This window comes from Misgurnus anguillicaudatus, chromosome 18 (assembly GCF_027580225.2).
Source record: "Misgurnus anguillicaudatus chromosome 18, ASM2758022v2, whole genome shotgun sequence".
Taxonomy (NCBI): Eukaryota; Metazoa; Chordata; class Actinopteri; order Cypriniformes; family Cobitidae; genus Misgurnus; species Misgurnus anguillicaudatus.
Window position 1 is genome coordinate 2,953,127 of NC_073354.2, and position 25,202 is coordinate 2,978,328.

At 39.3% G+C, this 25,202-nt stretch overlaps 1 protein-coding gene across 5 annotated transcripts; it reads left to right on the plus strand.

The window, feature by feature from the left end:
* Window positions 1-1,661: 1,661 nt before the first annotated feature.
* On the plus strand, window positions 1,662-25,202 carry cep170bb (centrosomal protein 170Bb). 5 transcript variants are annotated; one of them, XM_073855536.1, is made up of 20 exons: window positions 1,662-1,996; window positions 5,573-5,707; window positions 6,909-6,998; window positions 8,229-8,307; window positions 9,379-9,437; window positions 10,751-10,865; window positions 11,583-11,711; window positions 11,788-12,312; window positions 13,097-14,214; window positions 15,506-15,604; window positions 15,755-15,881; window positions 15,973-17,673; window positions 17,798-18,026; window positions 18,125-18,284; window positions 18,558-18,596; window positions 19,305-19,436; window positions 19,801-19,889; window positions 22,055-22,148; window positions 22,237-22,288; window positions 22,407-25,202. In XM_073855536.1, the coding sequence occupies exons 2-20, from the start codon at window positions 5,603-5,605 to the stop codon at window positions 22,580-22,582; spliced, it is 5,118 nt and encodes a 1,705-aa protein (XP_073711637.1). In that variant the 5' UTR covers window positions 1,662-1,996; window positions 5,573-5,602; the 3' UTR covers window positions 22,583-25,202. The 5 variants fall into 5 exon arrangements, with proteins under 5 accessions (XP_073711637.1, XP_073711636.1, XP_073711640.1 ...); XM_073855535.1 differs by having other exon boundaries at window positions 1,662-1,896; XM_073855537.1 differs by having other exon boundaries at window positions 1,663-1,896; window positions 11,812-12,312.

Here is a 25,202-nt window from a genome sequence, read left to right on the forward strand (position 1 = left end):
TTTGTCACTGTTTTAGTATTATAAGTTATGTTTTCTGTTAATATTATTATTTTTATGATGCATATATTTCTAAGGTTGATTAATTTAATATACTGTTGAATAGTTTAATCTACATCAACGTGTCATATTTTCTAAACTAAATTAATATTTTTCTAATTTCATATTTATTTTAATAAGTCAGAAACGTTTCCGCTATGTCCTGCTGACAGGCGCGTGCAGCAGGTGACGCCAATTATGGGTCGTCCGAAGGTTAGACCGTCTCATTTCAGTTCTCTTCGCGAACTTCTGAGGCTGCCACCTTGAAAGACCGAGTGCTCATCTTTAAGGTCCCATGCTTATAAGGTCCCAGCCGTTGAATTGGGACACAGCTTATGTAGTTTCCATGTAAAAATGACTTACAGCTCCCCCATGTGGTTGAAAAGCGCAACAGTGCCTGGTATCAGACACTCTTCTGCAGGCGGGGGGAGGGGCGGGGCTGTGTGCTCTACCCTCTACCGCCACTTTCAGAGTGTGCTTGTAGCAGCTAGGAGGCTGCTCAGGTTGCAGCAACAGTACAATTTGTCCAGTTAAAAGTTGTTCTATCACTGAAATAATATTAGAGACATTTTAAAGGTAAAAAAACTACATAGTGTTGCTTTAAATAAATAAAAAGCATGAATATGGCACATATTTGTACCAACACCACATTTGTATACTTTTAACGATTCACTTTCCGAAAATTAATCATGGTTTTATTGTGTATTGATTACTATCCGCAAAACTATGGTTTTACTACACTAACCATGGTTTAACTGGTTTTAGAAAACCATAGTTGTCAAACCCATTTTGTGGTTACCATGGCTTTACTACAGTAACCATGTTTTTTTTTAACGGTAGTAAACCCATGGTTAATTTTCGTAAGGGCTGTGTGACGTTGGGATTAGTGGGATTCATTATTGTTTTTTACGTCATGTACGTTTTTGTACAATTCACTTTCTACTAATTAATTGTACAAATTCCCTTAAAGTCACAATAAAATGGAAGTAATTGTCTTATTTTCCCCATCGTGACATAGTAAAAAGGCTTCTGAGAAAAAGGTAAGGCGGACTTGAATTCGCTCATTGAGAATTGATTAGATCATGTTAAATTGGTTCACGTTGCTATTTGCTGATCTTTTCCCGGCCCCGCCCTCCCGCCATTTTTCTTGACCATAAAGAGATGTTTCCAGGAGGGGATGAGATTGGCATTTTTTTGATTAAAGATTTTGAAAGCACATGAAATAAAAACAATGACGCTCACAGATAAGTAACTTCTACCCCAATTTTCCAAAAATTTAAGTTTTTAATTTCAATTTCATTGTGCCTTTAAAATCTGGCTGATGCCGTGTACGAAATTTCAACCATGTTTCAGCCATATAAAATACATTGATAAACAAAAACATAGTTGAAGTTAAATATAAAGTTAAAGGAATAGTTTACCCAAAAAGGGTGAACTATCCCTTTAACTAGCCTATTTGATATATGCCCTTTATAATAATCGCTATATTCTTATTAATGCGCCTATGTACCTCTTATCTTCATTAAATTGACAATAATAAAATAGAGATTCTGAATTTGAACTTCTGTGTTGAATGAAAAGAGCAGAAGCACTGACAGATGCTGCTGGTTTAGTTGTGATGCAGTGATGTAGGCTACACATTGACTGGTGGCGGCGCGCGCTGGACGCAGATGCCATGACAGCATGATCTCAGTCTAACGGGAGAGGGTGTAGTCTACATGAAACCGCGACACTCATGGCAATCAAAGAGATTTAACCGGATTTCACCGAATATCAGTATATTGTGGAAGTGAGAGGAAGACATCGATGGTGCTGTCGTTTGTTTCTCTGGGGCAGATCAGCGCATCTGGAGTATTGTAGGTAAGTCGGAGGATATTCAGCATCATCCGGCGGGGGGTGAAGAAGATGCAAGGCCAGATTGCAACTAGATGTAGCCTATTACAGACTCTGGAATGATAACGTAAGATAGGACATGTTTATGATGTGTAGCAATAATAATAAGCTGTAATGTTGATCGGCGCACGTAGCGTTTATTTGTAAATTATAGGCTACGAATCATCGAGATTGTATAATGTCTAAACCCAGCCACCCAATTCAATGTGTATGTACAGTACAGTATATATGCTGTACATCTCTCTATAAATGATTTTATATAAGATGATGCCACGTTCATGTGTGGTGTAAATAATGCGACAGCACCTGATCGCTTTATCACCAAATCATTTTGAGCCGCTTATGATGAATGTATGGACCTGTTATAGGCCTCGCTAAACGCAAATGTGTATATTTACGGAGAATATGTGATTTGTTAACGTGTTTTATTGAGTTCACTTAGGCTATAATAGATTTTAACATTATTAGTAGGCTATGGTTTAATCTCATTCGTTACGTTTTGCTGGCCTAACGACATTGGGAACATTACAGTAACGTTATAGGGCTGCTGTGATTATATTTACCACATATAAATGTGTTTAACATGTTTTTTTACGAATAGTGACTTCAGTGGCCATATAAACAGCCCTTAGTTAAATTATATTGCATTTAAATGCATGCTGCATCAAATCCTCAAAACAGATCTCCACCTATATTAAAATCGTGTTCGCTCCAAATGATTTTTTAAAATAAAGCTTTTAACATGGTTTCCCCTGTAAGAAAAATCTTAGTGGTCTGAAAGCATTATTTCAGCAAAACACGTCTAGACATAGTCTAGTCATGTCCAGTAATGCGTTTAACATTGATGCATTAGCCTTTGTGAAAATATGCACGTGCTGTATAATATAATAAATATTCCAAATGATATTAATGAATTGAATCACATTGTAGGTGATGCTGTGTTCATGTATCTTACATTTCCCTAAATGCTGTAATTGTCGTCACTGGTATGATGGGAGATGAAGGTTGTTTGCTAGCTCATTACAGGTAATATAAGAGGAATTCAACAATTTAAAGGTGCAGTGTGTAAATTTTAGTGGCGTCTAGTGGTGAGGTTGTGAATTGCAACCAACGGCTTAAGGGCTCGTTATAGTCGTGCGTAGGTCATACGGCGTAGCAGCGACGGCGTAGGTTCCGCGTCGGTTTTCATTTATACTTTTGCGTCGTCGTCCGCGTCGACGTGCAAACACACGCGCGACCGCTGGTAGGCAGTATCCACGCGTGTAACCACAGTAGCAACACAAACGTGAAAGAAGAAGAAGCTTAGCAAGTTAACCCACAAAGGAAAAAGAAACAGCAACTTGTTGTGTATAATTTGAGAAGACCAGCAATGATGGAAGTAAATAAACAGCGACTTTTGATGCAGTTTGAGTTAAATCACTCCTCAACTTGGCTCATCTTTGTTTTCACCGTCGCAAACGGAAATACCTATGACGCAGTTTTTTTACCTGACGGGAGGGGTTCTGGTGGACCAATCACAGCGTTTGCGGTCCGCGTAGATCTGACGCGCTGTTAAATTTTTTGTGAGGTGCGCGTCAGGCTACGCAGAGCTACGCACAGGCTACGGATAGCCTACGCCGTAGCTACGGCATAGAACCTACGCACGACTATAAATCGCCCTTAAGTCCACTGCTCACCCCCCGCTTTTGAAACACATAGAGAAGCTACGGTAGCCCCCACCGGACAAACATGTCATCGAAGACAACTTAGTAAAAAAGTTTGTTCATTAAAGGCGGAGTCCACGATGTTTGAAAAACGCGTTGGAAAAGGAGACGGGCCGACTACCAAAACACACTTATAGCCAATCAAATCAAATCAAATGCCGGGTTGCGTATGTGGGGGGTGGGTCTATCAACAGGAGGTCCAGATTCTATTGGGGTAGGGGCGTGTTTGTTTAGGTGATTTCAAATAACAACATTGGCTTTCAAAAATCATGGACTCCGCCTTTAAGGCTTTCTGTAGAAACATGGCGGCACAAAATGGCGACTTCCATGTGAGGAGACCCTCAATCTAGATAAAAATGTCTCGTTCTAAGGCAATAAACACATAACGGTTTGGACCAGAGCCGATCGGCCCTATACGCTTACTGCATAGGGCCTCGCAAATTACGTAAGGCCCCGCCTCATTTTACAGCGCGTGTTACTGTTTACTGAGATGAAGCGGAGCTATCCATCTGGCCATCAAAAAAGAAAAAAAGAAACAAAATGAGAGTTAAAAGCGAGAACAGCAATCAGGTAAACTTGTGTTCTCTCAAGTTTGATGTCATATCACCAAGAGCAAACAGTAAAGTTAATGTGATGTGATTCTGTCTCTCTCTATCTGACTTGCTAAATTAGCTGTGTAGTGTTTCCAGTGCATCTCTTAGCCTGTCTGTTACACAACAATTTATTGCGTAAATATTCGCGTGAATAAATGCCCAAGGGCAACGGTGTTTATAAACGGCAGCTCGATAACCGCGCCGCGCATGAATTTGCGTTCATATTTGCGTGCAATTGTGCATGAAATGATACGCGGCGCGCACTTTCCAGCAGCAACATCTGTGTGGGGACCATAACAAAAATAGTGTGATAACACTCATGACAAATGGATTTACATTGGAATGGTTATAATGTCAGCCAGGACAAAATGAATGCACATCCCTCAGTAAATAATAACCATCAGGGATCAAGTATTGGTCTTATGAATACTATAAACAGTTATACTGTATGGCAAGCCATTTTAGCTTTCATACATTAACATGATATGTATTTTTTATATCAATAATTCAGTTTTCACTACTTAAAATATAAATATTAAGAGTGTAATTTATAGTAGGAACCATATATTGTATGTAGTGAGAGCAGTGGGGTGTCAAGTTTGAATGTGTGGCAAAGCTCACGGGTCATGGCACGAGTCAGGTAGGAGGGCCCCTTAGCAGAATTTTGCTTAGGGCCCCAGGAAGGACCGGCTCTGGTTTGGACATAAATGTGTGTTGGCAGTGTGTGAACACAACAACCCTACATCCACCCACTCCTCCTTTTTTTATCATGCCAGAGCTTAGACATCATTAGACATGCTGTTTTGATCCCCTTGTTAATGTGATGTCACACTGATAAAGCTCTGCCCACAGCCACTTACTGACTGGTTAACTTTACTCAAAAGCTAAATGTGTTTGTTAACACGTTGTAGCACCTATGCACCAAAGATACTATTGTCCCAGACTGTATTTTTTTATCTGAAGGCACATTTGCATTTAAAGCTACACACACATGAAAACAGCGCTTTTTTGATTCCACCCAAATAGAGGCAATTTGGACATAACAATTCATCTGTCTGGTATTGTGACCTAGAACTTCACAGACACATTCTGGACACACCTGAGACTTATATTACATCTTTGTCAAAATGCGCATAGTGTTGGCCATTTAAGGAAACAATTTCTACAACCACCACATAAAAGATTATTATGAACAGTGTTTTGAATTGACAAATGAAGAGATTTGTCATGATGGACATTAAACTGCAGAAACGTTCCTTTAAGCCGCTCAGTTATCAAAGCTGCTGTCCTCTTTTCATATTATTGCCTTAAACATAAATACATTTCTAATATGTTCTTATGCTACAGGATGCAAAAGGGTTTTTCAGCAAAACAAAGATGAGCGTGACATCATGGTTCCTGGTGAGCAGCTCTGGTACTCGTCACCGTCTGCCACGGGAGATGATCTTTGTTGGCCGGGAGGACTGCGAGCTCATGCTGCAGGTAGGATTTCTACTTGTCCTGCAATGCATACGTCAACACACATTTGTCAGTGCATCAGGAGCTGTTGCCATAGTAACAGCGTTTCACATGGCTAACTGGAAAGGTAATTATAAAAAAATGCAAACTTGAATTATAAATGTCTAGAATATTGAAAATGAGCATCTTTATTAATTCTACATTATCTTTTGTATGACACATGTAAAGCTGAATGAGTCATATGAAGTATTTTTTATTGCACAAAAGGTGAAAGGAGAGATCAATGAACCTCCTGTGGGCCCAGTATACTGTACATACTTTGGAAAGTAGTGTTAAAGGACAAGTTCGGTATTTTACACTTAAAGCCCTGTTTTCAGATTGTTTATATTTAAATAGAACGGTTTTGACTGAAATTTCGACATATGCGGCTGCCCCGAGAATTTTCGGGTGTTTGTGTTTAACCTCCCACCTTTACAATGGGTTTATAGGTGCACTGGAACAATCCTTTCTAAAATGCATTAAACTTTCGTTTACAAAGACGTGAAACTCAGCGAGTGGTCAGGGGTGTTTACTGATATGCTCACACAAAAATCGCTGCAAAATACGCATTCCAACATGTTTTATCGTAGTTTTTGCCAACTTCATTGACTTGTATTAGATGTGTTGTGAGGTATGGTATTACTCAGCGCCGGGAACTTTGTTTGTATTCTTGCAATTGGCAAAGGCGGATTATCGCCACCACCTGGGCTGTAGTGTCTATTATTCAAGCTCTCAGCGGAAGAATATACGGGTGTGAGGCGTTTGGAAAAATAGGTCCACAAGTTAACAACGAATGCTAAAACAGCTGTTGGAAAGCATCTTTTGCAACGATTTTTGTGTGAGCATATCAGTGAACACCCCTGACCACTCGGTTAGATTCATGTCTTTGTAAACGAAAGTTTAATGCATTTTAGGAAGGATTGTTCCAGTGCACCTATACACCCATTGTAGAGCGGGGAGGTGAAACACAAACACCCGAAAATTATCGGGCCAGCCGCATATATGTCGAAATTTCAGTCAAAACCGTTCTATTTCATCATAAACAATCTGAAAACAGGGCTTTAAGTGTAAAATACCCAACTTGTCCTTTAAAGGTTTTCCCATCTGATCAGTATTAATGAAGTAGTAGGAGATAAAACAATAACCAAAAAGTAATTAGGACGTAAGCATGGTTTCCTTCCTTCAGTCTCGTAGTGTGGATAAACAGCACGCTGTTATCAACTACAACCCTGCCACAGATGAGCACCTGGTCAAGGATCTGGGAAGTTTAAATGGGGTAAGCCTTTAAACAAATATTGCAACTATCACTAGAGAGAAATGTGAGGAATTCAAAATGTGCATTGTAACATACTCATGTTACATTATTTGTAAAATTCTTAATTCTTTTTACAATTTGGTTCTGAAAATGCTAACAGTTTTGTTGCCTTAAACACAATGTTTCATTTGCAGACATCAGCTTAAAGCTTGTGCTGATGTTCTCACTGCAGCACAGATAGGATCAATTATTCCTATAATCAGACAAAATTCCCCATCCCTTGATACATCACGTGGGCCATACTGTAGGCAGATACTGTACCTTTACATGTACTTCATTATAGCTGTGGTTCTTAGTTCACTGACAAATATCTCATGAACCTCCAAAACCACATATAGTAGGCTACATTCATCATAAAAGTAATCCAGATGAATCCATTAGGTTAATATTTGACTTCTGTCTAGTTTGTCTGTGAAATAATTGTTATTTCTAGACAAGCAGACATTCATTATCTCTCCAGTGTTCGCTGTAAAATCTTTTGACACTGCTGTTTCATTATTTGAATACAAGTCTGCTTTGTTTCTTTGTACTGTTGTATCATCAGGTACAGATAAACTCTCATCAAAGTCATATAGAAGACAATTTCTTTACATTTCAGTTGCTGCTTGTTGTCTTACTCTTTGCTAAAATTAAATACAAATGGTACAAACTGTATGGATACAAGCGTGCAGATGTAATGAAAACATACAGATACAATCTCTATGGTTCTGGTGTGTCACATGATGAAACACACAGGTCACCAATCAATGTAGGGTGTAATAATGTACTGTGTAAAAACTTACTGTACCTTTTTTGTGGTTAATATGGTTTTAATACTTTTCATATTTATACTTTTCCATGTTGAACGCTATTGGCTGTTCGCTGCAAACATCAAACTTTTTGTGCTTGCGGGATGCATACATGATGAGCAGTCATCGAGGGTTTAAGTTGAGAAAATTGATAATCAATGTTGGTATTGGATATGTCTATTTAGTCCATTTAAGAAGCAAAATTGGTCATGTATTGATGCACAAATACTGTACAGTACTTCTAAATGTATTTGTCTAAGTATTGTTTGTCTAAATATAAGTTTTCTGTAAAAAAATATCTGTACATGAAAGACTTGTTTTGCTTACAATCATATGTGGTTTACTCATTTATATTTAAGGTATATACAGTACATGTTTATGTAATTTCCTTCTCCGTTTTCAGACCTTCGTGAATGACCTGAGAATCCCGGACCAAACATATATAACCCTCAAGCTGTCGGACATTGTTCGGTTTGGATATGATATCCTTTTGCCTGTTGTGCCTTATGTAATCTTTGACTAAATTTGACTTTGATTATTGTTAGACTACTCTGTTTTTGCTAAAAATTAACACTATATTACATTAATTTCATAATGAACAGTGTTTAATGTATAAATTGCAGCTAAAATCTCAGCCTTAGACAGACTGTCCACAAAATGTCTGATGTACACTACTTACAAGTAAACCTTTTTAATATTTTGAGTTTAAATTAGTGTTGCAGAGTGGAGAAAGTTAGTATTGAAAGTTGGTAGAGTATTATAGTACATTCACACGGGGCGCCACCGTTAACGCTTCTCATTTACTTTTAATGAGTGACGTCATGCGCTGCCAAACTGAATTGTGGATCCGTCAACGTCACGTCACTGCCGTTGTTCGCAGCAGAAGCTGAACATTACTCAACTTTTCAAGCGCCAACGCGCGACTTTTGGATTGTTGCAAAAAATAAGCTTTCTGTTTAACAAAAGTTTGACAATTGCATGTTTTGTCCAACAAGATAGTCTTCATAGATAAACACAACTTTTGTGAATTTTGAAGTCTAAATGTGTTTACTTGAAATGAAAACCTAACCTTCAAGCGAACTACACCACATTCTCCCAACCTCAGCATTATCACCACCAAGCTTCTGACAGCTCTTCCAAAGTTTCAAACTTTAGTAAACACATTTAAAAAACATGTTCCCTTATAAGGAAATACCCTGTGGATGAATGTTTGTTGAAAATTGTGCCCATGTTGTGTTGTTTTTGAGATCTTAATGTGTCGGTTATAGTCCCAGACAACTTCTGTAGTCCCATATAGCAACCGCCATTTTAATGACACATTAAAGCTTTTAAAATCATGAGTGCTTTGTTATACTTTGTCCAGTTATTGTGAAATCATCAATTTCAGATAAACTCCCATTAAGTGTTACATAAAAAACATTGATATACATTTCAGTCGCTACTGTCTAATTGGGCAGTTTTTGGCTAACATTAAGTACAATGTTGATCAGACTTTATGACAGTGTACAAAATTGTACATACTGCATGTGGTGTATTTACTTAACATAGAGCACATTCCCATGTGTATGTTCTTGAGAAGAGTCAACATAAAGTCCCTGAAGAGGCACTTAAGGTATGTTTCCATTTCATTGTTTATGTATGTATCTCTGTTTATTGTTCAAACAGGGAAATAGTTTCTTAGTTAATGTGATAATTGAAGATATTAATTATTCCTAATAAGTCAACAAACTGATTTCTGTAAAAAAAGATAAGAGTGATCAATGGCAAATAAGTATCACTTTATACTTGAAATATAGTTATAGAATAAATATCTCACTTATTGTAGGCATCTGTGTAATTTAAAATGTTTTCTCTTCTGATTTATATTTTTTTATTTGTTTTTAAACAAACATAAAACTACAGCAACAGTATATACTGAACAGGTGTTTTTGTAGCTTGATTGATCATTCCCTTTCAAAGGTCATCTGTTCAGTTCCAAGGGAACACACATAATGTATTATGTATAGTGTTGTAAATGAGTCCAACTCAAGTTCAAGTCAAGACCAAGACCAGAGATGTTGATTCTGAGTCAAGACCAAGACCAGACATTGAATGTTGAGTCCGAGTCGAGACCAAGACCAGAGATTGAGTGTTAAGTCCGAGTCAAGACCAAGACCAGAGATGTTGAGTCCGAGTCGAGACCAAGAACAGAGATTGAGTGTTGAGTCCGAGTGAAGACCAAGACCAGACATTGAGTGTTGAGTCCCAGTCGAGACCAAGACCAGAGATTGAGTGTTAAGTCCGAGTCAAGACCAAGACCAGAGATGTTGATTCTGAGTCGAGACCAAGAACAGAGATTGAGTGTTGAGTCCGAGTGGAGACCAAGACCAGATATTGAGTGTTGAGTCCAAGTGAAGACCAAGACCAGACATTGAATGTTGAGTCCGAGTCGAGACCAAGACCAGAGATTGAGTGTTGAGTCCGAGTGGAGACCAAGACCAGATATTGAGTGTTGAGTCCCAGTCGAGACCAAGACCAGAGATTGAGTGTTAAGTCCGAGTCAAGACCAAGACCAGAGATGTTGAGTCCGAGTCGAGACCAAGACCAGAAATTGAGTGTTGGGAGTCCAATTCTTGACTGGGACCTGACATTCGATCTCTGGTTTTGGTCTTGATTTGGACATGAGTTGGACTCTACTACAACACTGCTATAAGTCTCTTTGGATAAACGTCTGCATGAATGCCAATGTTCATTATTAACCTATAGCAGAGATTGGTGTTCTGTGCCATTTTTGAACTTAAACATATTTAAATTGGTTTTAGGGAACTGAAATATATTTGAAGAACCTACTTAAAAATACTTTTTGTCATTAATTATTTATTAGTAGTAAAAACATATACATGATTAAGATTATTGTTCTTTGTTTTTTGCTCCCTGGTGTTTTAGCACGAGAAATACACCAGTCAGCTGCAGATGGGCCTAAAAATCACAGAGGGAAAACAACAAAACCTGCTGGAGGAGAAGTCAAAATTAGAGCGTCCTGAACGCAAAAGTGTCACTGGTAAGAAATAGAGAGAGGTAGAGAAAGACAGACACCAAGCAAGAGAAATCAATCAAATGTTTATTTGTATAAATGCTCTGTGACATGAAATCACCATCGTATCTGACAGTTCTGTCTTTAATCTACAGCATTTGTATAAAGCTCTGTTTATTTGTAACATTGGCCTAGTTTATTTGTAGACCCCTCCCAGTTAAAACTGATTGTCAGCTGACAGATGTGAAAGATAATCCTCATGCTTTAGTCAAGGCTGCAGACACTGCAATGACAGGTCCCATTAATGCCCCATCCCTGTAGTGCACCAGCCCAGTGCTGTACATCTAATCTTTATGTTACATGCATGGGGTCTAACAGTGAGCTTTAAAATTCTATTGAAGACTATTATAGAAATGCTTGTATTTTTGCATTTAGCTAATTTAATAATAAGTTTGTGTGAGATTGTGTGAAATGTAATATCAATTTAATATCATGCATTCAAGCATGAATGGATTTTATAAAAAATTGTTCACCCAAAAATCTAATTTCTGTCTTCATTTACCCCCACTCATGTTGAGCTAAACCCGTATAAGTTTCTTTATTTTATTGAACACAAAGAAAGTATTTTGATAAATGATCGTAAGCACACAGTTGACGGTACCCATTGAATTCCATAGTATTTGTTTTTCCTACTATAGAAGTGTGATTTTATAAGAATTACTTTCATGGTTTATGTTTGTAAAGGTGCCCCTATAGAGCCCCCTTCACCCCGACCCACACCACTGTATGGCCAGCCATCATGGTGGGGAGAGGAAGAGTCTGGTAACAAAGGAAAAAACAACGAAGTACGCAGGTCAGGTGACAGTCAATCAGGTATGCACTTGTCCTCCCTTACTCCCACTTTCATATGATGTTCATGTGAACATTTGCTTCATGACCATAATTACAGTTTGGTGTGGGTGTTTATTGACAGAGGTTACTAAAGAGGGCCCGACAGGTGAGGTTGAATTTAGCAGTTCTGTTCAGGACATCAGTGACAGCCAGACCAAGTCAACGTTCCTGTACAACCGTGAGCCCAGTTATTTTGAAATCCCAACAAAGGAGTTCCAAGTGCACCCCAAGTCTCCGCCAGGAGACCTTATCGACATCCCAACCAAAGACACCAATGTACCTCTGACTCCGACACCTCAAGTTGTCCAGAGTCATGCTTCTTTCACTATCGAGTTTGATGACTGCATGCCAGGCAAAATGAAAATCAAGGACCACGTAACCAAGTTCTCCTCTCGTCAGCGGAGCAAGCAGCAGCCGCCGAGTAAACCTCTGACAGCCACGCCCACAGAGGTTCAGTCGGCTGAGAGCAAAGTAGCAGATTGGCTCGTGCACAGTGATGTCAGCATGATGTGCAGGCGACCACCTTGTGAGGATGTATACAGCACTAAGAGTGACTTGCCGATACACAATAGGACACTCAAAGGTAAAGCTGAGGAAATAAAGCCCAATTTATACTTCTGTGTTGAGCATACGATGTAGCCTTTGCATTATCGGGAATCCTATGCCGTACCCTGATGCTGCTTCCCCAAAAATGTAACAAACATCAATTCTAGGCGACCACAAGTATAAATCAGGCTTAAGTCCACTCTGACAGTTTTAAGTCTGTTACACAATAACACTGCCTCTGGGAACCCCAGTTGATGTATTTGCCATCATGGTTTCACAGTTCTTTTTGGACAGATCAGTTATTTCTGAGTCAAAGCACGTTCATTTATGATAAATTGATTAATATTTTGTTATATGTTGTTAAACAACTGGTCACTACATTTTTACACTTCATTATTTATACCAGCTTTTCTTAATCCTGTTCCTGGAGGCACACCAAAAATACACATTTTCGATGTCTCGCACATCTGACCCCATTACTTCCCATCTTGAAGTTTCTACTAATAAATGTATTCAGGTGTGTTTTAATAGGAAGCGTTGGGAAATATTTAGTGTTGGTGATGCAGGAACAGGGTTGAGAGACACTGCTTTATATTATTTACCTTTGTCAATACAATGTGTGTAAACTCCAGTTAAAGCTGCGTAAAAGTGATGCTAATCTGCTTGAAGTATTGCTTTAGTATGGATCTCCAAAAATGACAATTTCTAAACAGTCATTGTAAGTCATTGTAAATAGGACGACTTTGGTAACCTTGTAAATAAAACTTTGTTTGTTTGTTTGTTTGTACTGTATGTAAACTGTGCTTCGATGTGTTATATAGGACATCATCATGAAGATGGAACCCAGAGTGATTCCGAAGACCCAGAACTGAAAGACAAACGCAGCAAGTCTCATCATTCGATGCAATCTAAATCATCAGTACAGTCACACCACTCAATGCAATCAAGGATTTCCGAATCTTCTGAATCAGTGCTGCCTCAGCAGTCCATTCCAATGCAGAGATCTTATTATCCTCAGTCAGTCTCCCCGCCCAAACACCCTCAACCAGATTTCGAGGAAAGTGAGGCTCATATTGTCCAAAAACCCTCCTCTCCTCCCCAAACGGAGTTTAAGCCTGTGCACCCTGAGCCACATACCCAACAGGCCTTCATCATTGAGTTCTTTGATGATAATCCAAGGAAGAAGCGGTCACAGTCCTTTACCCACAACACTGCACATGCTGACTCCTACTCTGCTTTAAAGGCCAAACTGGAAAGACGCAAAGGTGGAGCTCATGGTGAAAGACCAGCTTCTGTTCATGGGCACATTCCTCCAACGCAGCAGATTACTGTTCCACTGAAAGGTTCAGCCCATGGAGGTTCACATAGGTCAAGCTCACTAAAGAGAGATAAGACAGAAGACAGTGGGAGCAGCACATCTCTTTCTGGGACCTCATCTCGCTCTACACCAACCATCACAATCAAGCCTTTTGGAAGTGTTGGCAAAAAGTCCAAAATAGCTCAAGAATTTGCTGCAGAGTTCCTGAAAGATACAGGAAAAACGTCGCCACCACCAATGTCTGCCCCACCTGTAATGATGTCCCCATCTCACACTCATTTACCCTCCCCAGCAGAACCAACGGGACCCTCATCTGTATCTTACCCATCTTCTCCATCCCAGCTGCTGCCATTATCCCAGCCTATTCTTCCAGCATCTTCCCCTGTCTCTGTCCCTTCTCATGCTCCTGGGAGAGGTGTAGTTTCTAATGCTTCCCCAGTTTGCTTGGCTGGGTCATCGGTACCCCAGTTTTCTCCACATGGAATTAGTGGTGTAGACACTAAGGGCTCAAGGGTGACACGGACAGAGGAGGAGGACAGTCTGAGCGATGCTGGTACCTACACTATTGAGACAGAGTCACAGGATAAGGAAGTTGAAGAAGCTAGAAGTATGATTGACCAGGTGACAACCTTTCTTTTAATTTTTTGGAAAGTGAAATTACCAGTGGGCAGATATTACCAGTGATAAAGACGCAGAGTTAATTTACTCTGAAGCAGGGGTTGGGCATTACTGGTCCTGCTGGGCCATTGTCCTGCAAAGTTTAGCTCCAACCCTAATCAAACAAACCTGAATGCTTTTTCCAAGTCATCCTGCACATAGACATTGTATACATAGATGCCTCATGATGTGCTGAAATGTAATCCAGCATCGCCGCCATATTGGTTGGGTCTTCTCACTCTACACTAGCACCAGAATCAATCAGAGTCAAGGGAAATCAAGAAACTATGCCAGTATTTTGAGCAGCTTAGGGTTGCAATAGCTGGCACAGTACTGATACCAGATCGCATGGGATTAACTTTTTACAAGTAAGATTAAACAATAATTTGTCATCATAACTAACGTTACTTAAGTGTAACCAAACCGTGTAAAAATCTGGTAAATATTCAGGGAGTTAATATTGTAGTTGGAGATACACCTTCCTTAGTAGAATTGTCAGCTCCATACGGCAGCGTCAGTCTATGAGGTTATAAAATTCGCGTCTACGTATAAAATATCTATGATCCTGCAGCCTTTGATAAGATTTTTTAGATGTGTTTGATTAGGGTTGGAACTAAACTTTGCAGGACAGTGGCCCTCCAGGGCCAGTAGTGCCCACCCCTGCTCTAAAGGGTTATATGTGTAAGTTTTCATTGCCAACCCAGGCTCACTTGCCATATGTACCTCTGCCTACGTTTCTGCGACACCTAAAAACATTGCTAAGGTACATATCTCAGTTTTGATGCAAATTACACAGCAAACACATACACAAACTAAAACCTGCTTGTTTTTGTTAAATAGATTTGTGCCATTTTGTACTTCTTTATAGTTATATCCGTGCAAACAGGCAACATGCCTAAATTACTTACTATGTCACTTTTGTAATTTGCCACTATGCTTCCTGTAAATAAAAAGTTCTTGACATACCTCGGATATTGACATCAGGCGTTTATCCCAAACAGGTCCCACAGTTACACAGGTATGGACTGAAGAATATACACCAAAAATGTTTAGTATTTTCTGCTTTGTAACTTTGAATAAACCCGCATATATTGGACACTCCAAATGAAGAATGCAGTGATATGTACCAAGAGCATTTCATGTATTTCAGGTTATGCAGAAATGTAGGTATAGGTACATAATTGCATCTGTATTATCAATTTGTTACCAGTGACAATATTTTATCACGAAAAATCTGTAAAAATTTGGTTCAAAGGTGTTTGGAGTGTTAGATGCACCAGAATACAGTGATCAGACTGTTGTAGTGACTACATCAGCACATATTCACAGTGGGGACCAAGTCAGCTCACTGCAGGTATAGCAATTTTCACACTAACAGACAGTAATGCACTTAATCAATTTCGAAGTATTATGCAAGCTTTTTTCTTACAGTCCACTGTTCATTATTTTGTTATTATTTGTTACATATTATCCGTTCAAATTATTAGCTGTCTTTGTGATTTAGGCACATCCTGATGTAGGAGGGCCTAAATGGGTCTCACGCTGGGCCAGCCTAGCGGACACTTACAGTGATACTGGTGCCACGCAAGGATCCATGGTCACCCAACCCCAAAATGGACTTACAGACAGAGGTACCTTAAGTGTCTTAAGTTATTTTGTTTGGAATAAGAAAAAAAAGAGGCAAGCTTATCAAAAATCATTATTAATGTTTTGACTTTGAAGATGGACGAGTGATATTAATGGTTAGTCAAAGCTTGGACATCTCTGGATCTGAAAGCAGTCAAGGTTCCAGAACAAGACGACTACTTCCCCAAGTTCCACCTGGAGAAAAACTTGAGAGCATAATGCCTAGCATCTTGATCCGACACGAGACAAACGTGGACCATGAGCCACCAGAGAAAGGTACTAGAGCACCTCAGCAGCAGGACGGCACTCAGTTGCTACGCGTCCAGGACGATTTGGACCCAGACAGTCTTAGTGACACCAGTCGTTCAGATGACAGCTCTATCCTTGATAGGAGTGGAAGAAGCCAAGGAAAGAAAGGAACCATAGCCCACTTGCCATCTGAAAGTCTAAACTATTCCAAAATCAGAGAGATGCCAGCACCAACTCCCAAACCCACATCGTTTTATATCGGTCCTGAAGATGATTCTTGCAGGTCAGAGACATCCAGAAGTCCTGTTCTGTCCCAGCCAGAAAGAGACTCCTCTCCCAAGATGCCTCCAACCACTGTCTTGATAGGACAACTGAGTGGCCATGAGTCTAAACGTCCAGTGAAGCCGAACTCATCAGCTCCAAATCTTCAGGTCCATGACAGAGATGTGGTGCCCACCAAAGACACTGCAACCTCATTTGTTCGACAGGAGAGTTTTACCAAAGATAGGCCAAGTGATAACATCCAAGTTAAGAAGCTGCCACATATCTCCAGTCATCCTGCTTTGAGAAGCTTGGATTCAGGAGAACCTGTGCGAGATGCATCTCCATTTACTAAGGAAGCAGAAAGATCTTTGGTGTCCCCAGAAGAGAGGTTACCTAGATCTAGTCAACGGTCGAAAAAGGGGAGCTCTTCTGCACAAGAGGACTCCCTGTCTGGTGAATCAGATGTTGACACCGCCAGTACCATAAGCATGGTCAGCAGTAAAAATGCCCCTGTCAGTGCAACTAAGAAGCACACTGCTGCAAATGATAAACGTAAGGATAAAACATCTACCAGTTTATCTGCACGCGACAAAGGACGACAACCTACAGCCCGTGAGCGACTATCAGAAAAACGCAAAACTCATGCCTCTGCAGATAAAGCTGAAACCAGTAAAGCTGAACAAACTCGTCGCCTCCAGCTTCGTCGTAGTGCTGGCAACCGAGGATCTTTAGATCTTTCAGATAATCAGCAAGGTCAACAGTTGTTGCCTGAAACTGCTGCTTCTGATCATGAGTCAAGTTCAAAGCCCAATGGTCGCAAGAAACTCACTGCACCACTGCAGAAAGAAGACTCTAATAAAGTGGCTAAAGGGGGCCATCAGATCCTAACCCGATCCAATAGCCTTTCAGCCCCAAGACCAACTCGTGCCTCCATGCTCCGCAGAGCCCGGCTAGGTGAGACCTCTGACAATGAGGGTGCAGAGACAGACCGTGCATCTCAGAGCTCCGACCACACTAAGAGTCCTGCCGATGCAAAGAAACTCTCAAGGTTGGACATTCTTGCCATGCCTCGGAAGCGGACTAGGTCCTTCACTGTGCCAAGTGACAATGAGTCCACCTCAAGCAAGCATGGAATTTCAAACCGTTCTGTTGAGCTGACTACCAATGGAAGAAAGGGAGCTTCAGGTGAGGTGAGACAGGCTGCCAGTAAAGGGACTCCATCAACAGCAAAGCATTCCTCCACCCGTACTCGATCTAACCAAGTTAAACACAGTAGCGCATCTGGTGAGTGTGTCAAATTATTTCTACTAAAACTCAGCTGTGCTCTCCACCTATACTTAAGTCACATAAAAATAATGATGAACGTGATTTGTTTCACTTCAGTCTTTCTTTTTTATTTAAATATAAGGTTCCCATCGCAGACAAAAGGCTTCAGACTATTCTTCTACCTCAGACGAGGAGTTTGAGAATAACTCCAGCTCTAAACACAAACGATCCCTCGCCTCAGCTTCAACTCAGACTCAGACACCACAGAAGCTTCAAATGAAGCTTAAAAGTAGCTCTTTGGAAACAGAAGAGGAGGAAGCTCAGAATGAACACTTCCAGAACTGGTCAACTCATAGTGCAGAGATTGCCAGGTTATCCCATTCGGATGTTTTTATAATTCTTTCATAAGCTAATAATTTCAGTGGTGTGCATGTTTTGCATAAACTGATACTATACTTGATTGCTTTAGGTTGAGTCAAGACCTGGCCAAAGATCTTGCCATTCTTGCACGTGAAATCCATGATGTAGCAGGGGATGGTGACTCTCAGACATCTTCAGGCATGGGAACTACCACCTCTCCAGGCTCCATGCCCAATACTCCTGCATCAACTATCTCAACCAGAGAGGAGGTGGGCCTAAAGATTTGTTTATCTATTTTGATCAAACAATACCTCATCACCTACATTGACCCATTTCAGTACATTTTAAACATAAAGCACAAGCAAATCTTGTATTCTTCTCATTAGCACAATATAATAGAGTGATGAAAAGATCTGTGGTCCTAAATTCAAAGGTAACCAAGCATTGGGAGATGCAATAACCCCAATTATAATGTGTTTCAACAAATAACAACTCAACAGTCTTTTGCATACATTTTGTTGTATTTTATCTCTTTTGTGCAGAGACCATATGCATCATTACAGAGGTTCCTGTCACCTCAGGTGCTAAGTTCATCACTCATTATCACCACCCAGCAAGCAATAGCCAGCATTTCACCATCTAAGTTAACTATTGACCTGATTTAGTCAAGCTATGAGTAACCCAGTTTAAGCCAAAGTAAACTTGAATTTGGTTACATGTCGTTTTAGCCAAAATAACCTGTGAGATGTACGTGACATTCCATCACGTAAGCAAAGCCAACAAGGTAGCCTACATGTCTGGGCTATGTTTGGATGGCTGTTAGATGTCTTTTAAATGCAAAATTGCTTGCTGGGCAAGTGTAGTTCAAACTTAAAACACTTTCTTTATAAGTCAACACCAGTGTACTAACAGCTGTCCACCTTGGGAACCTGTTGTTATTCTTGCTGCCTCGCTGTTTACTTTGCATGAGGACATTTCTTAATGCATGGAAAAGCACTTTCAAACTCACACCTAAAACTGTATGTTCACACAACAGGAGATGATGACTTACAGTTGTTTATTGGAGAAAACTTGATAAATTACTATGAGGACTGTGAACATACAGTAGAGCCCTCTTCTATCCACAACTGAATTAGCATGACCATACAGATACAGTAAAGTATATTCCCACAGTTCAGATGTTTAAAAGCAGAGGTTTTTGTCACTTAACATCAAACTCTAATCTTAACCTGCAGTTGTCATGTCCACTTGTTCTTACTGGTGCTTTTCCATCCCTAATTAATCTACAGCTGGTACAGCATATACCCGAGGCAAGTCTGAACTATCAAAAGGTTCCTCCAGGCTCAACTAGTCCAATAGACCAGGACTCAAATATGAACGACCATGACAGCTCCAAACGACGTCCCTGGAACCGTGAAGAGGTCAAATGTGGTCAAATCCTTTACTTTACACACTAATGAACTGATACATTAGCCACTTACCCAGGGTGTGGTGGCTTACAGGAACTGCAAAAAATAAACACACGATTTTTGTCCTGTCTTCCGGTAAAAATATCTAAACATCTTTCAGAAGTGGTTCAATTCTGTATATTGAGAAAAGACTATTATTTTAGTCCACTAAGGTCATTTTTCCAACATTTATTGTATTCATTATTAGAAAACAAGACAAAAATACAGATTGAGATGATTTTTTGCAGTGTAACCAATGGGAGTGCCTTATGTACTGTAAAGATAAGCAAAAGTTGCATGTTTTCTCATTTTAATATGCAAGTTGTTTTAATCACAGGTGATTCTGGACAATCTAATGTTGAACCCAGTCTCCCAGCTCTCACAGGCTATCAGAGAGAACACAGAGCAACTAGCGGAGAAAATGAAGTAGGTGCATTATTTAATATTATTATAGCTGCAATCACAGTCAAGTGGCATAGTTTGCCTAATCAAACTTTATTACACGGCTCTCTAGTGCTTGATTCTGATTGGCAAGTCCCAACATTTCAAGGTTCTTTTCAGATAACTACCGCTTAAAACTAATGACACTCGGTAACCCGGATGCAAAATAATTTTGACAGATATAGTTTAATATTACACAAAAAATTATTTTAATAACATCTTGACCGCATTAGAGTTCCACATTATCACTTCGCATAGTTAACTGTAATAATGGACTAACAAAAACAACATGACAGACGATTTTCCGAGTCATTAATAGCGCTGTTTAGAGATGCACAGAGGTAGACTCGTTCACACAATCTCTCTCTCTCTCTTGCTCGCTCTCTCTCTCTCTCTCTCTCTCTCTCTCTCTTTCATTCTTTCTCTCTCTGTCGTTCTCGCTCTCTTTCTAATAATTTCATTAATAACTGCATTAGAATGCTATCAACGGCTCAAGCCACCATTGCCAGCTTCAACGGCCATCATTAGTTATTCCTCAAATCAGGAGTGGGGAACCCTGGGTGCTGGAGGATCACTGTCCTGCAGAGTTTAGTTCCAACCCTTACCAAACACACCTGAATTTAATTTCCAAGTTATCCTGAAGACTTGAATTAGATCATGTTTAATTAGGGTGGAACTAAACTCTGCAGGACAGTGGCCCTCCAGGAACAGGGTTCCCCACCCCTGCCTTACATAAACATATGTTCTCAATACCCTACACTGAAAAAAAAATTTTTTGTAGTGCAACAAGGAATTCTTTTACAATGTAGTTTCCATTTGAAATTTGTTTCTAATTTTACAGTGTGGTTTCCTTGCGTTTTGCATAAGTCTTTTTTAAAAAAAGGATAAAAACGATTGCAAAATGTTTCCATTAAAAGATGTAATGCGAATAAAACTTAATTTTTCCTTTTACGATTCCAAAAGTCATGGCGACGGATGTTTATACAGTAGGTTTACGTATATCGCAGCTACATCACTATTCAAAGTAAACACAGGTGTGTTAAAGGGAGCGGCCACATACTGTATGGCATCTTTCTGTGATGTTATCGTACGTGATTTTGCATCTTTAAAGAAATGATTATGTGTCATTGAACATCAGAGGACCTGTAAATTAAATTGTTGTTTTGCGATTTTTCTAAATTGCTTGAAAATACCAACTGCTTTGTGATATATGAGACTTTGTTAAAGTCCCACTGTGGGGAAATAGCTTAGGAGTTATGTGTCTGAAACTGCTGAATCTAGCATCTATTTACATCTATATCTATAAATCTATGGTCTGAGGAGATGCGAAAGAGTGGAGGCCGGGACTAATTTGCATATTCATATCTATGGTCTGAGGATGATTCATGTATGCCGAGGGGCAACCTTCCGATCTCTCTGATTAAGCCAATACGGAAGTGATTTAAACTGCAATGCATCGACTGGCCACTAGAGGCAGGCTCCAAAAGGGAGTCAATTCCCATAGACCCCCATGTTAAAATGGCTGACTTTACAGCAGAAAATAATATGTGTACAGCCTGATACAAAAAGTGTTTTTGGTCTGTAAAGCTTACCCTTCATGACAACTGTGAGGGGGCTGAATTTTTTTGTAACTCATTGTTTAAATTATATTAAGCCTTAAACTTCTGCATAATTAAGGGCGTGGCCACTTGAGTGACGGTTGAACAGCCACTGCTGTCACTAGAGTCGAGCTAGGCGGGCATGGTTTCAGCAACCAGTCACCTCAGCTTTACCCACGTCCCGCCTCTTTACCCATTTTTGGATATCCGTGAGTGATGCACGGCACCGCCTACTTGAAGCTTCAAAAACGATCCTCAGAAACCTATGGGTGACATCACGGACACTACGTCCATCTTTTTTTACAGTCAATGATGTACGCACACTAGCAGGTGATCTGTGATTTATAAAGCGGACATTGCTTTGTTTTGTAAGTCCTAATATTTTTTGGCTTTTGTGCGTACGTAGACTTTTAGAAAGCATCGTACAGTTTTATAAGGACATTTGCCTATTAATCTGTATTTCAGACTTATATTTAAAATACTAAGAAGATATTAGCTGGCACTGGAGTTATGAACTGGATTCACAATATTATGCCTGTATGTCTTTTTCAGAGTTATGTTTCAAAACAAGACAGAGGTGTGGGAAGAAATAGAGGCAAAAATCAATGCTGAAAATGAGGTTCCCATTCTCAAGACATCCAACAAGGTACAAGATATCCTGAATACAGAGACAATGTTAACGAAGCAGACATTTATTCTAGACGTTTTTGTTGATTTTTTCATCTTGCGTGCAGGAAATCTCATCTATTCTCCAGGAACTTAGAAGAGTGCAGAGACAACTTGAGGGTGAGTAGCACTAGATATGCACTGTGTGTTTATTCAGAAATATTTTTATGTCCTATTTGCTTGCATTTTTTGGTTTTTACTAAACTGTTTTTTTACTTTTGTCTTTGCCATACCTTAGTGATCAACACTATTGTTGAACCTGGAGGAACCCTCAAGATGCCCCCTGTTGCAGCTTCATCCGGGACAAAGACCAAATCTGCTTCCAAGGAGTTTACAAGGCCCTCTTCTACTAATGCCAATGCAAGTGCAAAGCGAGGTCCCCGTGGACCGGACGGAGGGCGATATGTAGTTTAACGGTTGCACATATGTTTGGAGACTGTCATCTTCACAGCGTATTTGTAAAAGTATTTGTAGTGCAAGTTTATGTCATATGCTTTCTATAAGGCATACTGCACAAGCTAAAAGTAGGCAACACTGTATTTATATCAATTGTAACCTGTGGCTCGCTTGGCCAGTTGATCCGTATACCTTGACTGAATGAATGAATGAGTGCTGTGTTGCAGTTTTGTTGTACCATGTGTTTTAATTGTTCAAAACTTTTGTAGCATTCACTCAAAGTACAATATCTGTCATTTGTGCATTTGGCTGCTACAAATTAAAAGCATGAAAATGGTGGATACAGTACATACCACTACAGTACTTAAGTGCTTGCATTGTTAAATTACAATGACTGAATTAATCAACAAAGGCATAGCTGTTAACTTGCTGGCTTTGCTAAAACAAGTCCTTTAGTTGTTTTAAATTAGAATTGAACATAAATCATCATAAATTGTAATCCACATTCGGCATAGCTTGGTAAAACGGGCTGATTAAGTGTATTGTTAAAATTGTGATTGAACAGATCAGTGATCAAAACGACATAGATTTGCATCACATATGTCTGGTGTGTATTAATGTGTGTGTAAGAGTGATTTTATGCTTAGGATTATAGAAACATTGTATGATGCTGTGGAGTGTTGTCGATGTGTGTTACAGGTTCAAAACGGGTACCTTTAGCCTGCCCCGATATATTATACTGTATGCTATATGATTGTATGCAAAGCAGTGGTTGCTGTTGTTCATTTTCTACCACAAAGAGCTATTTTAAGTTTGTTGCACTGCTTCACTTAAAGGAAAAATAACTCCAGTATATGTTACTGTACAAGCTAGCGACGTCATGTTTGTGTTTAAGCCATTTATGCTTTAGCTGTTGTTAACATGTGATTTTGAATGTTTTAAAAGTGATCAACTTGAATAGGATTTTAAATAGCAGCAGTTTTCACGACTTTAGTTGAGACGGCCTTGTGAAAATGTAGTGCCGCAGTAGGACAACCGGGATGTGTCAGTAGATAAACAGTCAACATATAGCGTCAATCACATGTAGTTAAAGATACAGGGTGTCACATACAATATAACACATTTTCTGTCCACCAGGGTCCCACAGACAACACATTTTCTGGACTCATTCATACTGTATCTACTATTTATTTGCACTATGTGTTAGTATTGTATCAAATGTTTTATTTTTTTGTATTACCATTCAACACTGAAAAGTCTGTGCAATTCTAGTGTTATTATATATCAATTTTGAAAAAAACAAACAAATGTTGCTAAATATCTGCACTAAGAAATGATTGTATACATGTTTTATGTTTTTGCAGCTTACCATCAAACATTTGCTTTAGTTTTGGCTGGCTGTTATGAATGCTTCAATGCTGTATGTGTGTGTAAATTGCAAATGAAAGAATTATTTTATAAAAACTGCTTGTCTGCCATATGTAATGAAGGTGGGCCAAGGCTAAGACGTGTTAACCAGCTGTGTGTTTGTGATGTTAAGTACAGTACTGCAACAGTTGATGAACATTGACATTTATAAAGCCTAGTAAAGAAAGAAACAAATAGGGTGACAGACAGCTGTGTGCTTTGTGCAGGGGCACCATGCTTGCTTTATGTATTCCTGCATTTATTGTACAGCTTTGAGTCGCCATCAACAGCAGGACTGTCAATTCTTTGCCATCTTATCTACTTCATTAAACTTGACTGTACACTCTAAAACATTTTGGGTTGTTTAACCCATAGTTGGGTCAAATATGGACAAATTTCAACCCAAATGCTGGGTTAGTTCAACCTATAGATGGTAAGAACAACCCAGCATAGGGTTATTTTTAACCCAATAGTTGGGTTTGTCCATATTTGACCCGACTATGGGTTGAAATAATTGAAAAGTGTATGTAAATCTTCCGTGAAGTGATGTGAGGCAGAAAACAAATGTATCTGCATAATGCGTCAATTAAGGGCATCCTGTGTATGTATTAAAGGAATAGTTTATATCAAAATGAAAAAGTAGCCCAATACATTAGCCCAAATGTCGTACAAGAAAGTTGAGGTTGAGCAGAAGGCTTTAAAAATGGGGCACTATCCAATGCCATAGAAGCTAAAAACAGAGCCAGGAAATGATTTAATATAACCCAGTTGCATTGTTTAATATACAATTGTGTTTGGCTGTTGAAAGAAAGTCATATACATCTAGGGGTCTATGGGTTGAGGGTGAGTAAAATATGAGCTAATTTTTCATTTTGGGGTGAACTATTCCTTTAATCTCAATTGCTTTGCCCTTTATGCTAAGATATCCTGGTTGTACATCTCATGTTGTCTTTATAACAGCTAATAAGACTCATTCCTGTTTTAATGGCAACTGCTATGTGATGTCACATGATAATCCACATTCATAAGTCACATATACTCTGCAAAGCATTTGCATATTTGGGTGCATCTGAGCTCTAGCCTATTTATTTAGCTTATTACTTTCCATTTTTTGGTACTTTTTATAAGTTTATTTTGTCCTACATCTTAATGAATGTCATGATACAACTTTTGCATCCAAAGCATATTACATTTTTCATAACATTTGTAATAAATTGATTTGAGCCATGAA